General features: G+C 33.4%; 1 protein-coding gene across 12 annotated transcripts in view; it reads right to left on the bottom strand.

Annotated features, from left to right (window-relative positions):
* LOC145316173 (basement membrane-specific heparan sulfate proteoglycan core protein-like) overlaps positions 1-14,978 on the bottom strand; it is a 130,801-nt gene that overhangs the window by 105,015 nt on the left and 10,808 nt on the right. For 10 of the 12 annotated variants that reach the window (XM_080156505.1, XM_080156506.1, XM_080156508.1 and 7 more), the window contains exons 2-15: positions 9,498-9,560; positions 8,653-8,756; positions 8,142-8,207; positions 7,672-7,716; positions 7,109-7,150; positions 6,495-6,651; positions 6,135-6,226; positions 4,373-4,418; positions 3,083-3,350; positions 2,453-2,643; positions 1,929-2,057; positions 1,344-1,454; positions 734-829; positions 244-274 (exon numbers count right to left, since the gene is read on the bottom strand). In XM_080156505.1, the coding sequence (XP_080012631.1) occupies positions 244-274; positions 734-829; positions 1,344-1,454; positions 1,929-2,057; positions 2,453-2,643; positions 3,083-3,350; positions 4,373-4,418; positions 6,135-6,226; positions 6,495-6,651; positions 7,109-7,150; positions 7,672-7,716; positions 8,142-8,207; positions 8,653-8,756; positions 9,498-9,560 (1,441 nt within the window). Of the gene's footprint in view, positions 1-243; positions 275-733; positions 830-1,343; positions 1,455-1,928; positions 2,058-2,452; positions 2,644-3,082; positions 3,351-4,372; positions 4,419-5,420; positions 5,437-5,750; positions 5,794-6,134; positions 6,227-6,494; positions 6,652-7,108; positions 7,151-7,671; positions 7,717-8,141; positions 8,208-8,652; positions 8,757-9,497; positions 9,561-14,978 lie in introns of those variants that run through there. The other 2 variants (XM_080156512.1, XM_080156513.1) reach the window with 2 other exon arrangements.

The following is a 14,978-nucleotide window of genomic DNA, read 5'->3' as shown; positions in this document are numbered from 1 at the left end:
AAAAAAATGGTACCAATCTTACAATTTTTCATTTTACTATCTGCGAAAAACTGTCTCTAATACGATGCGATAAATTATTATTAAAGAATTCAAGCCATAACTGAACAATAACATAAATATACCAACAAGTCAAATTATATTATAGTTAAAAATTTTAGACCATATTAATATAAAGGACAAATAACATAAACCAAATTGACAAAAAATACAAAGTTAATCTATTTAAGTCTTTCATTTTCTTACCTGGTATAGGACAATTAATCTCGTCTTCACCCTACAAAATATGAAAATTATTATTTTGATTTTGATATTTGAACTAGTAAAAGGTTTCGTGACTTTCAAAAAGATAGTTTTGATTCGGTAAGAGGATTTTTACCCTAGATGGTCAATCATACACAATAATCCGTTGACTTAACAAAAATTTCTAGCTTAATAAACTTAACATTTTTGTTTATTCGTGGTCACTAACGACTAAATATATTAATGAAAGGCAAATTTGTTTCTCTTTTGTACCAAATGTGTACATTTTCTAACCAATTATGTGGTCAGATTTTTCCTATACTTCCAAAGGCATGGGCTATCAAAACTGGTTTTCATCTTATGATTGTAAATTTTATACTCGGAGAAAACCGGATATAATACGATACGATACATGATTTTGTAGTATGGCTAAGAATCGGTTCTAATCCAGCGGATATTAATCGGTTTCGAATCCATACTGGAAAGGTGTTACCAGCGGACAGTCAGAGACTCCATTACAAATATCCTCTCCAGAAATACAGGAGCCATCACTACACTTCACATCTCCTTCAACACATGTGCGACAATCCTAAGTATAAAATTTTACTTTTAAAAGCGAAGCTTTTGTGTAATTGGGGTTGCTTCGTCCGTCCATAACGGTTAGCTCTTTCCGTTAATTTTATTTCAAACTTTGCTTGATGAATATGATTCCTATAACAGTATAGATAGATAGATAGATAGATAGATAGATAGAAAGAGAGAGAGAGAGAGAGAGAGAGAGAGAGAGAGAGAGAGAGAGAGAAAATGACAAAGAGACACGTGAGAAAGAAAATGCAAGTGATATCGAGAAAAATAAACCAGTTGAAGGAGGTATAATTTATCAACCGACCGACACAGTTATATTTGTATCTAGTATCTTCGTTCCTAAGAATTTGTTGTCTGCATGATTTACTTTTAACTTATTCTACAAGTTTAAAGATAACGGGAACAAAAGTACAAGGTATGTCCTACTAAGGTAAAAATGTGGCTTTAATTTTATTTTATAATTAATCTTGAAAAAAAAACATTTATTGCAAACTATAAATGCGCAAAAAAAGTGTAACCTGTTCATCCTCTCCTTCTGGACAATCCAGGCTTCCATCACACTTCTGTTCAGGCTGGATACACGTGGTTCCGTCGGTACATAATACTCCTGGGTTCAAGCAACAGTTTACCTAGAATTATAAATGTTACACATTACTCCTGGATTCAAGCAATAGTTTCCCTAGAATCATAAATGTTACACAATACTCCTGGATTTAAGCAATAGTTTTCCTAGAATCATACATGTTACACAATACTCAAGGATTCAAGCAACAATTCCCCTAGAATCATAAATGTTACACAATACTCCTGGATTCAAGCAACAGTTTCCTACAATCATAAATGTTACACAATTCTCCTGGATTCAAGCATTAGTTTTCCTAGAATCATACATGTTACACAATACTCCCGGATTCAAGCAATAGTTTCCCTAGAATCATAAATGTTACACAATACTTCCAGATTCAAGCAACTGTTCTCATAATAATTATTATAGCCCTGATCTTTTTGATTCATATCATAGCGGAATTAATGGTGATATTCCCTGGCTTACCCACAGTTCAATCCTAAAATATAAAGGAGGTAATGTGTATGTAAGAACTGACCTCATCGTCTCCCTGAGGACAGTCTAGGACACCATTGCACTTTTGTACAGGAGATAGGCATGTGCGACCATCTCCGCATAAAAAGTTTGGAACCTCACAACAGTTGGCCTCGTCGCTACCGTCAGGACACTAAAATAAACAGAGATGACAATATCCATAATACCGGAGTTCAATAAACCAGACAAATTAATGCACGAAAATAGATATATGTAAATTTGGTGCTTTAGAAGAAGAAAAAATGCTTAAATTCAATGTGCTTAGGAACGTGCTTATATTTAAAATCTAGAGATGTTATGCTTATAACATAGGGCCTAATTGTCAAAGAAATTTAAACAGTGTTGTCTAATTTCCACCCAACATGAACAATAAATGCAACATGTACAATATTTGTAATTTGTAATTAGCTGCAATTCTAAATCTGACCCAAATATAGAAATCCCTATTAAACATTTAAGCATCCTAACGGGTTTTAATTTGAGGCTTAATCGTGACTGCCGAACCCTGATATTTCTCCTTTCCAATACCTGAACATCTCCATCACATCTATACTCTTTGTCAACACAGGTACCATCCTGACAGGTCCAGTGGATCAACTCCTGGCATGCGCAGTTCTTCTCATCACTACCATCCTGGCAGTCCTGCACCTGGTTGCACACCTGGCTCAGGTCAATACATTGTTTCACTGTCTCACATGTAAACTCCATCTCAGAGCATCCTAGAAAAAAATGTAATTAACATTTTAACCTAGTAATGGAATCATTATTACTTGGATCTTACACCAGATTAGTATGTACTCTAATAAAGTTAACCTTGTAGCGGGCTAAAATAAGGACGCATTCCCCAATTTATCCCAATTTTTCCATTATTACATCTTTTTTTAAGTCTAAAAACCCAAATCGCAAAAACTCTAGATCCACGGGAGGGTTTTAGCCCCTATTTGGTCTACATAAGAGGTTAGGTTATCAATCAATGGTCATAAAAAAAACCAGAAAGGTTGTTTAATTTCAAAGATTTTAGGGGGAGGGGCCTTGATTAACCTACAACGGCCTGGGTGAGAGTTAGTGAACGACAAATCAAAATTCCTTACTAAGATCTCCCAACGTAGTTATACACCTCCCCAATCATGTGCACGCTATTACTAAAATTATGCTGACCTATATTACATTCAGGTAGCATTTCATCCTCTCCTCCGGGACAATCCAGGTTTCCATCACACAACCTGTCAGCGGCCACACAGTTTCCAGAGCTGCACAACAAACTTGGAGGCTGGCAGACTGGAGGTGTAGTTGTTGGTGGCAGTGTTGTGGGTGCGGTGGTGGTCGGTAATTCTGTTGTTGTTGTTGGTGGGGCATCTGTTGTGAGATAGTCGGCGTCTGGTATACAGTTCTCACTCTCATCCCAGCTGATGGTTTCATTAGGCAACTAAAATCGATATAATAATACTTTGATGTTACACCAGATTTTCATGTACTCTAATAAAGTGATACGATAACGATACCCCCGCCCCTCTCCCCCAACAACCCCCTTTACCCCATCCCCTCCCCTCCTAAAGAATGAACGAAATTACCAATTAGTGAGGTCTATATTAGCAAGCTAAATTGACGACAAATTTTACCCTGACAATATATCCACGTATATCCTAAATTGATTACAAATAAATATTGGGAAATTAAATTTAGGATTGAGATTTTTTAGGTTAGGTTAAGCTAATCAAAGATTTGGAGGTTGATACAAAACAATATTTTTTTTTGTATTTTATTTTTATTTGTTTAAAAGTTGAAAAGAAACGACGAAAATAAAATGACGAATTGTGAAGTGAAAGTTAGGGAGAATATTTAACAATTATAGCTTAGAAACCGACTAATATCCTCTAGTTTGCAACCGGTTCTGAGTCTTAATGAAAAATTATGTATCGCATCAAATTACAGACAATTTTCTCAAATAATAAAATAAAAATGATAAAATAAATTGCCTGGGACTTCGGCCCCTTTTGAGACAACAAAACTGGATAAAAATCTAACTTAATATTATAATTTTTTATTTTACTATCCGTGGAAAGCTGTCTATAATACGATACAATATATAACTACTAGCGGCTACGCCCCTAGAGGCCTCTAGGGATACTTGAGGAGGGGAGAGTCGAATTTAATAACCCAATCTTATTATATTAGAATTTTTAAAAGTAAAAAAAAAATTGGGGGGAGGGAAGTTAACTTTATTTTTAGGGGTGATTTCTCTTGGGAGGGTGGTGGTACCCTCCCCCAAAATAGTTATATTTAAACCTTCCCGAGACCTATGAGAAGCTACCCTGTTAAGTTAAACCCGATCGGTTCAGCGGTTAGCGAGATCCTTCGGTACAGACAGACAGACAAACAGACAGACAGACAGACAAACAGACATCCTGTTACTTTATTATAAGGATATTAACTTAATATAAAAATTACCTTTGGACAGTCCATGATTCCATCACACTTTTGTACTTCGCATATTCTAAATTAATTTTGCTACAGTAAAAAACACAAACAAAGTAGGTATTTCAAGAGGGTGATAATAGTTATTTCTCGCATCGTATTATAAATAGCTTTCCGCGGATATAGAAAGTACAATTATGAGATTAAAACCAGTTTTTTAGCCCCGAGGTGCCGAAGGCACCGGTTAAAAAAACTGTTTTTTAACTTATGATTGTACATTTTTATATTCGTAGAAAACTGGATATAATTCGATGCTAGACATAGTTTTTTCGTATGGATGAGAACCGGTTCCTATCCACCGGATTCGAATGAATACGAGAAAAATAATTCTAGCTGTTTGAGGATCTTAATGAACACATATGTCATATATATATGTTTAGTTAAAAAGACGCAAAGAACTTTATTGTTTAAAAGAGATATCTCAGCTTAAAATAATATTTAAAAATATTTTGGAGTAAAAAAAAATATTTTCACATCTAAACATAACCTAAATAAAGTATAAACTCGTGTAAATTTAATCAAGAAATCCTAGTTGAAAAAGATTTAGATTAAGATGAACAATTTCAGAGGTTATCAATTCAAATCTTGTAAGACTCAAATTTGCAGGGTTATAAAAAAACTACAACTCACACTAACAAGGACAACAACGAAAGTAGTAATGCAGAGAGAGAAAAAACAATTTATAAAAAGAATATCATAAGAAACAAAAAAAGACAGACATCGTAATTTATAAGAACTAGCTGCTACACACCTATTGGCCTCTAGGGGCATTTAAAATGTTTTCTTTTCGATCTATGTAAATATCAGCTGTTTAAAATATTTTTTCGCCGCTAGATGGAATTAGTTTTTGCGATTTCTATTGGGAGATCAGTGGTACCATCCCAGGACCCATGAGTAGCTATACTCTAAAGGAGAGGCATATCGGTTTGGGGGTTATTTGTTTGTTAGCTCTACAACCCAGGTTACAAGTGATTAGTTCCTGGACATGCTATTTGTGTGTCAGCTCTACAACCCAGGTTACCTGTGATTAGTTCCTGGACATGATATTTATGTGTCAGCTATACAACCCAGGTTACCTTTGATTAGTTCCTGGTCATGCTATTTGTGTGTCAGCTCTACAACTCAGGTTACCTGTGATTAGTTCCTGGGTATGATATTTGTGTGTCAGCTCTACAACCCAGGTTACCTGTAATTAGTTCCTGGACATGCTACTTGTGTGTCAGCTCTAGAACCCAGGTTACCTGCGATTAGTTCCCGGACATGCTATTTGTGTGTCAGCTTTACAACCCAGGTTACCAGTGATTAGTTCCTGGACATGCTATTTGTGTGTCAGCTATACAACCCAGGTTACCTGTGATTAGTTCCTGGACATGCTATTTGTGTGCCAGCTCTACAACCCAGGTTACCTGTGATTAGCTCCTGGACATGCTATTTGTGTGTCAGCTCTACAACCCAGGTTACCTGTGATTAGTTTCTGGACATGCTATTTGTGTGTCAGCTATACAACCCAGGTTTCCTGTGATTAGTTCCTGGGTATGATATTTGTGTGTCAGGTGTACAACCCAGGTTACCAGTGATTAGTTTCTGGATATGCTGTTTTGTGTCAGGTGTACAACCCAGGTTACATGTGACTAGTTCCTGGACATGCTATCTGTGTGTCAGCTCTACAACCCAGGTTACCTGTGATTAGTTCCTGGACATGATATTTGTGTGTCAGCTCTACAACCCAGGTTACCTGTGATTAGTTCCTGGACATGCTATCTGTGTGTCAGCTCTACAACCCAAGGGTTGAGGCAGTGCATCTGGCAGTAGTAATCCCTCTTTTACCTAAAATATTTCGAATTTTTAGTAGTCCTTTTTTATAAATGTTGTAAGATGATATATATGTACATACATGGGGGGAAAAGAATGGCTCTGAAGGCTAGGAAGACCTGATCAAGAGAGTTTCTTATTTGACAAAAATTTTAACAATTTTAAGTAAATGATTAATAAAATCTAATCTATAAAAGACATCAAAAATTTCATGCATAATGTTGGAAAACTTCTTTTTTATTGAAAAAAAAAATCATGGAAAAGCAAATATAATTGTACAAACCTCTCTCCACCAATCACTATCCAGAATGGGGCTGAACATATCGAGGTCCCTATCTACCAAGGCTCTCTTCATGTGGGTGATGAGCTCCTTGATGTTCTTGTTTCCCTGGGACATCAGGTCAACTGTGGCCTCTTGCAGGTTGGGCGTCGTTCCACGTCTATTTTTTTTTTAATTTTTACATTTTATTATAAATCATTAGTAGTAAAATTTGAAAAGGTGTAATTTTGACAGTGCAGTGGATAAAAAAAATATTGACAAAAATACAACAAATAAAGAAATTTACAAATACACAAACACTTTTTGTCAAAAACACAATGGTTGTATTTTTGCTAGTGGTAAAATTTGATAGTAAATTTCGATTTGCAGAATATATTTAGATATTTTCATAGAAAATACTCTATTTCAAGGTAAGGGTCAGTGGTAAAATAGTCTTGATCAATTAGATAAAATAAATGCTTTTGAATAAAAAAGGCGTTTAAAAAATATTTTTTGTAGTAATTGTGATTTTAAAATCAGTCCAGCGGTTAACGAGATCCTTTGGTACACACAAACAGAAAGACATCCTATTACTTTTGTAAAAGGATGATGATGATGATAATAAAATAAGAGCTTACTTTATGGCAGCTAGGGTGGCATATTGCGAGCCTGGTAACTTCCTACAAAAATAACAGCAGTTTACCTCAAAGTGCCTGGTGAATCACACAGAAACCTCTTCACCACTTATTATTTCGAAATCAATTAAAAATAGGGTATAGGTTAATGTTTCATTTGTTTATTTAATATTTTAGTTCAGGTTAGGTTAGGTTATTTATGGTTGTCCCTCAGAGTTCAGGTACTGCACGGTTAGATCCCCCTCTTATTTTTGTTTTTATGGGAGTATTAATGCACGCTGGACAATTTGAAGAAAAGCACCAATATAATCAAAATTAGTATATAAATTGAAAAATATAAAATGGCATGTTTTGCTTTAGATAAACCCAACATTTATACTCCAGCATTGGGAAGACAATTTAAAGTACAGTCGGTGCAGCAATTCAAAGGAATTATCAAGCAAAGTTTAAAATCGATAGGACAATTAAAACATGTCTAACTTAACCAAAAGAGGTCACCGTTACGGGCTGACCGACCTATACAAATCATAGAAAAGCTTCGCTTTAAAAAAATACAAATAGTTTACCTATACAGTCTCTCGATTTCTTTTGAAGCATTGCTGGCAAGCCCCCTGTAAAGAAAAAATATATCAAGTTAGGCACCTAATCAATTATAACATTTGCTTAAATTTTTATATAGCATCTAATTAATACATAAAGTTTTTAAATTTAAATTGAATGTATATTCCAAATTTTAAGCTTAAGAATTATGTACAAAAACGTACAATATTGAACCAATAAAGATAAAACTTACTAAGGTATATACAAGTAATTTGGCAGATGTATGATTCCATAACTGCATAAGATCATGGAAAGAAAACGAAGTAGCGGGTTCCGTCGTTTTTTCACAGTAGATTTTCTCCTATGTCTAGCCCCTGCGGGGGGCTCTAACCCTGTTGGGCAATCATTAACATTTATCTAACCTATCAAAAGCTACTGTGAAAATGCAACGAAATTCGCTACTTATTTTTCTTTCCATGATCCACTGGATGTTTACCTGAATTCCCAGGAAGCCATGTCAGCCAGAGAAGAGTCCCATTCTCTGTTCAGGTACAGGTAAAACCTTTACAAAAATAACACACAGATGAATCAGATAATTTGTGAGTGAATGAGGGCTCGGCAGCATTCAATCGCAAGGCCTACAGGAGCATCTCGAGTGCTGCTTACTGTAGCCAAGCAATAAGCCTTAGTCCCAGCTGCCTAACATAAAGAAGACTCTAGCCAGCCTCAGACCCCTTCAGCCTAAAGCACTCTCAGCTGCAGCCACCACTTTCTAATTAAAAAACCCTCAGCCTAATTAGTTATTAGCCGGTCAAAAACTCAACACTGATATCCTATAATATAAAGTAGTAAAGCTTTTTTTTCTAAAGGTAATGATCTCGAAAACTGGACGTTCGAAGTTGTAGGACTTTTCAAGAAAGCTTTATTAATGTCATAGATTGGTTTTAGTCCATTTTTCTAACCCATTTGCCCTCCCCTGGAACTTTGGAGCGTGGCAACTACTATACCTGATTATAATACTATCTTTACTATCCAGAACAACATCAGCTGGAGATGAATTTTGATCAACTCCGCTTCCTTCTTCAACTCCTGCAAGCTCTTCATCTCCAACCTTGATAGTATCATTAATAAATATCATTATACAACCCACGACCATGGCTAAGCACATAGTGCATCCGCTCGTCGTCGAGAAGGTGATAGGTTTGAATCTCGGTACCGCGTCATAACTAAAGACTTTTAAATGGTTCCTACTGCTGCTATGTGTGGTACGCGAATTGAATTAATCCAGTTTTCTTAGAAGAAGTCATAGGCCCAGTGGTGCCAACAAAACTGGTTTCAATCTTACATTTTTTTATTTTAATATCCACGATAAGCTGTCTATGATACGATGCTATAAATAGCTATTTTTTTTATAAAAATTGTAAATAAGAAAAATATTAATGCACGGTCATGCTTCTACTTTAAACAAGAAACTTAATATACAAAGATTTAAGATTGACAAAAGATCATATTGAGAAACTGTACGTCGCGTCGTATTAAAGATAGTTTTCCACGAATACTAAAATAAAAATCATAATATTATAAACAGTTTTGTTAGCACAGGCCTTCGGCACAATGCGATAAATAACTATTCCCATTTATAAATTTATAATTTACTACCGGACAGACTAAGTAAGTTATAGAGTTGAATCTTATGGTTCAGGAAAAACTTTATTGCTAAATAGATAAATAAAATTTCCAGTACAGCAATTGTGGACGGACAGACCGACAGACAGGCTGACATATTAAAGGACTGATAGAAAGACGTACAGCCAATCTAATTATAGAACAGCATGCTTGTTTAAAATGCTACCTCTAAATCTGTATATACTTCATCATAATCATAATAAAAAAATTCACTTCCACTTCCATCTCCCTGAAACAAATTGTCACGATTAAATTCTGCACTTGATAGCCTGAACAAGCGATACTTCTTTTACATTATTGGAAATTGAAGACTTTTCTTCTTATCAAAAGCTACAAATCTTAAATCAATATCTTAAATTTTTTTCGCTTAATTTTAGGAAGGGGATTGGATAACAGTTCTTCAAATCGTTACCAGAATATCCTTACGTTCATTTAAAACATGTTGATTCTACTTTTTTGACATCAATGTAATACAATTGTCCTAAATATCTGATATAAAAAATATTGATTCCTAGGAAAACAAAGTACAATATTATAAGCGAAGCACCTATACAATTAAGTCCTTAAAATGTGAGTATGTCCTTTAAACAGTATCTTGTATTTAACAGTTTTGAAACAAATTTACTAAACTTATACATTTATATTCTGCTTATTGGATCAGTTCTGACACTCTACAAGAGTTAATGTTCTTTTGTCCTCCCGTTGCAGAGATTCGCCTTAATAGATATTGTCATTCTTGTTCTGTTTTTTTAATTATGGTCATTGATATTCCCCTCACCTGGGGTGAAGCCACAATTTATTTATAAAATTCCTTGTTTACTTTCTTATTGTGTTTAATGTTTAAAGTTTGTCAATGACCAGCTTATTGTCTTTATAAGATTGTGTAATATTACAATAGATTTATTAGGACTTGGATCATAAACCAGATTATCATGTACTCTAATGAAGTGAATCTTGTAGCTGGCAAAAATAACGACCCCCTCCCCCCCCCCCCCCAATCCACCCACTTTACCTCATTCCCTCCCCTCTTACTGGATAAAAAAAACTGACCATTTATTAGCAACCTAGATTGGATTTAAATTTTTCCAATGTCATAACATCCAAGTGTATTCTATATCCATTAATGTAACCAAATTTGTACAGTTCCACTCACAATTAAACTTAAAATTGCCCATTTCTATCTTTTTTACCACTTCAACATGGGAAAAGTCTTGAAAGAAAAACAACCAATAAGCAGCACGACTTTAACAAGGAAGATGACGCCAAAAGATTCTGGGCTTTTTTACATAAAAACCTGTAGAGTACTAAACCCCCTACCCCCTATTTTTTTTTTAAATTTCAAAAAATTGAAAATAAGAGAAGCTACCCAGTTCATGAAAACCAGAAAAAAGGATTAATTATGGAAAAATAGACAGTAAACAATATTTCATTAATCAGCTGCTAAATACAAATAGACCAAAAAGAGTTAGTTTAGAATATATTCAGCTTATATCAAAAACGAAATTAATTCGGAAAAAAATCACAAATCCTATACTTAATTTCTGCTGTCGTTGTGGGGTAAAACATCGTAGAATTGACGACCTCTACATTTGCACCCTAAGTATTATCTTAGATTTATTTCGCTTATTAGTTATACCTTATTCCTGGAATATATTAGCCAATAGGAGATATTTCAAAGAGTTTTTCTTAGTTGATCAACCTATGAGAGACAAGATTTTTTCGTGGCGACAGGAGAATTTATTTACATGAATAACTTTAGAATAGCCTGCCTTCTAAAATAACAAAAAAATATAATTTTGAAAATCTTTCTGATATGTATGATGCAAGTGTCAAAAAGCGTATAAAATGTATTTTTCCTTACTTCATTGTGTCTGCTTACATATTTGTCCTTGTTTAGTGTATGTCCAGTATTTACTTAATAATTAAGTGAATCTATTTACTTATCTATGCAAATTTGATGTGAAGAGGTTCTTTTAAAGGCCAAATTAAGAAATATACAACAGTGAAAAGTAGCTTTAAATCTGCCCTTGAAAAATACCAAACCCCGCAGAAAATTCCTGAATTTAAAGTATTTCACTTTTTTGAAGAAATCATGACCGAATTAAAAGTCGTTTTGTGGGAGGGGACATTAAGTTGTTTTTATAATAATGTTTCCTTCTTCGTTGGCTCAACAACTTTGGGGACTTTTAGGGAATGTTGATAAGTTGGTTCATTAAGTTGAGTGTCCAAACGTTTTGATAACTAATTGTAATATACGGAAGGGATAATTATTTTATCGGCCATTGGCCTATCCATATAGATCACTGAATTTTATTGCAATACTTACTTAGTTACTTTTGTCCATAATGTTTGGTGTGCGAGTGATTATCCTATTATATAAAGTAGCAAGCTTTTTTGTAGAAGGATCTCGCAAACAACTGAACCGATATGGTTCTCCTTTACAGTGAAGCTTCTTATAGGACCTGGGAAGGTTTTAAACTATTTTTGGGGAGGGTGTCTTCAATCCCCCTCTTAAAAAAATATTTTTTTTTACTCTTTTTAAACTCAAATTTAAAATGGGATGAGGTCAACTATTCCCTCTCCTATCTTAGGTGCCCCTAGAGGCTTCTAGGGGGCGTAGCCGCTAGTAACTTATAATGAACCAAGAAACATAATTATTCTAAAATCTTTCTGCTGCGCTTCTATGGATATTATCATTCGAAACTAAATCATTGTTATCATTATTTTTAAGCGAACTTTTTTACTTTTACGATAGGTCAGTTCATACATCTGTAACAAAAGCTCATATCGTTAATTTAAGTTTGTTATAATTGTTTGATGATTCCTGTAGCAGTTAAGTTTAGTTAAAACATTCTGATTTTTAAAATATTTTACAATAACTTTTTGAATGATAATTATGTAATATCCTATTTTATGTTTGTTTAAATAACAATTCCTGGGACAACAAGGTACAATAACAAAAGCGAAGGTTAAATAAATAATAAATGTATGAGTATAGATGTATAACCAAGACCAACCTTTTTCGTCTGCTAGCAAATTGCTTTCTGCTCAATTGAAAGTCGGCCAGGGGCCCCACCATTTGAACATACAATTATTTAACCTCTGCCAACTCCATTGTTTTATTCTAATTCTATTATCCAGTGAATTACAAACAAATTTGTTTAGACTTATGAAACAATATTTTGCTTATTTAGTTTCACTTTTATGGAAACTGTCATTCTTGTATTTTTAAAAATTCTTTATGTTTGCTCTTTTATATCTGTCAATATTAATGTTTTAAGGTATTTAATTAGTTTTATTATCTTAGGTAAACAATTTAAATTATTTGAAAAACCTTTTTTAAACAATAAGTATTGTTTGAAACGTGAAGCACATGTCTTTTTAATTGTGTTTATGAGTTATCCTATGATAATAACCTATACACCTAGCTTTACAAATTATTGTAATACAATACCTTGATTCTATATACCTCAATAATAATACATGATAAGGCATATTTCAGGGATGTATATATTTTTACAATATTAATATCAAATTTAATATCAAAATAAATTTCAAAGTAATTATAAAAATAGAAATAAATGACAAAATAAAAATTTTAAAATGGTATAAAATTGCCCTGTTAACCTATAAAATGTTGGCAGTTTGTCCAAAATATGCAAAATTAATTATAATGTATACAGCAAAAGAATAGAATAATATGTATCATAAAAAGTTTAAATAAATAGTTTTTGTTTTTAATACGAATAAATGTAATTTTAAGTTTTATATTGTTTTAAGATTTCTTTTTTGATTTAACACATTTTTGTTAAAAATCAATAATTTCTAGAAGTAAAAGTCGTTGACAGAATTGTAGTTTTTCTTCATTTGATATTTCCCTGATGTAAGTAAAAGTACAAAATCTTAAAAATTGGGATTAGGAATGTAAAGTTATTGTCAAAAAAATCAAAGCGCAGATTCTCTAAATTTATTGTATGTCAGTGAGTCGGTCAGTACAACCAACCCTAGTCATTGGTCTATTAAAATTTTAAATTGCATGAAATAGATTTTTTGGATCTACTGCAGTTCACAGTAAAATATTGCTGGTAACGAATATTGCTAAAAATCTATGAATTTAAAAGGCTGCTAGCTGCCAAACGGCTGAACGTACAAATCATGCCCGACCACTATTTTAAGCGGCATAAGAAGGCCTACAAATAATCTGGAATAGCCATAGATCAACAAAGCATAATTATCTCGCAGTGCAGAGAAATGCGCGAAAAGGGCCTATTTTACGCGCTTTTTCTTCAGTGAAGCTTTCCCTGTGCATCATTGGATCTTGGCTATTCCAGATTATTTGTAGGCCTTCTTATACCGCTTAAAATGGTGTGCGGGTATGATCTGTACGTTCAGCCGTTTGGCAGCTAGCAGCCTTTAAAATTCATAGATTTTCAGCAATATTCGTTACCAGCAATATTTTACCATGAACTGCAGTAGATCCGATTTTTTTAATGAATGTCATAAAAAATTATTTATCTGTGATTCATTTATATAATTTACTTTTTAAAAATTAATTAGCTAATTTTAAATCTTAAACATTTTGTTTGCTTTTTATTTCCGCGCTACCTCTTAACATATTTTATTGTTATTTACTTGTTTTATGTGTTAAGAAATAAAAATTCTAGAAAACCTTTTGTGATAAGAATTGACCTGATTTCAAACAAGCAACAATATTAATATTGTGTATTTTTTTCATGGATCTATTGGGATAAGACAATGGCTGATAAATTGATTTACATCCCCAATGTAATAAGACACAAAATTACCCCTTCTATAGATTACAATTATTAGTTGATACGTTTGGAAACTAAAGTTAATGAACCAACCAATAAAAATTAATAAAAGTCCCCAAAGTTGTTAAGCCGAATAAGAAAACGTTTTCATGAAACCTTGGGTACTAGTGTAACACTCAAACAGTTCAATGTTCCTTTTCACCCTGGTATTCCTAGTAGGGTAGCTCCTCTTGGAGTTAAAAAATAAGGTGAAGAATACATAATGAATGAATTATTGATAAAGGGTGGTTTTAACCCTCTTTATTTTTGAGAAAAAAATTATTTAATAAGACAGAAAGAGGGGTGTAGTTTTGTCCTATAAGTAGGTACTGGGTAGCCCTAAAAATCGAGCGACAAAGTGAGTTATAGAGTTACATGAAGATTTGCAAGAAGTAAGCAAAATATTTTTTTAAAGAATTTTATACGATTGTATCTTTTTCAAACATTTTTAACTAATTAAAAGTTTTTTTTGACAAATTTGACAAGAATATTTACGAAACTGAGTTATGATGTTAGCAAACAAAACTAAAAACTATAAAAACAAGAATTACAACATTCTTAGTCGCAAAGCACAAAAAATATAATTGAACAAACGGACAAAGTCAGTTATAGAGCAGACGTTCAGTGTAGATGTGAGGCTTAGTCGCGGATGCCAAACCCTGTTTTCAATAGTGGAAGTGAATATTTAAAAAGGAAACACATGTCCTGATCAGGACAAACAGACCGATATGTTTGATTTGTAAAGTACCTTTGCATGCTAAAATAATTGATATAGAATATAAGTGGGTATTATGACAGGGGAAATATTGTCGTGAATATAGGTTGCTAATATGGGC

The sequence above is a fragment of the Acartia tonsa genome, chromosome 4 (genome assembly GCF_053477335.1).
Source record: "Acartia tonsa isolate MP-2025a chromosome 4, ASM5347733v1, whole genome shotgun sequence".
In the NCBI taxonomy this organism is placed as follows: domain Eukaryota; kingdom Metazoa; phylum Arthropoda; class Copepoda; order Calanoida; family Acartiidae; genus Acartia; species Acartia tonsa.
Note: the sequence above shows the minus strand (reverse complement) of the source record. Positions and strands in the feature narration are given on the sequence as shown.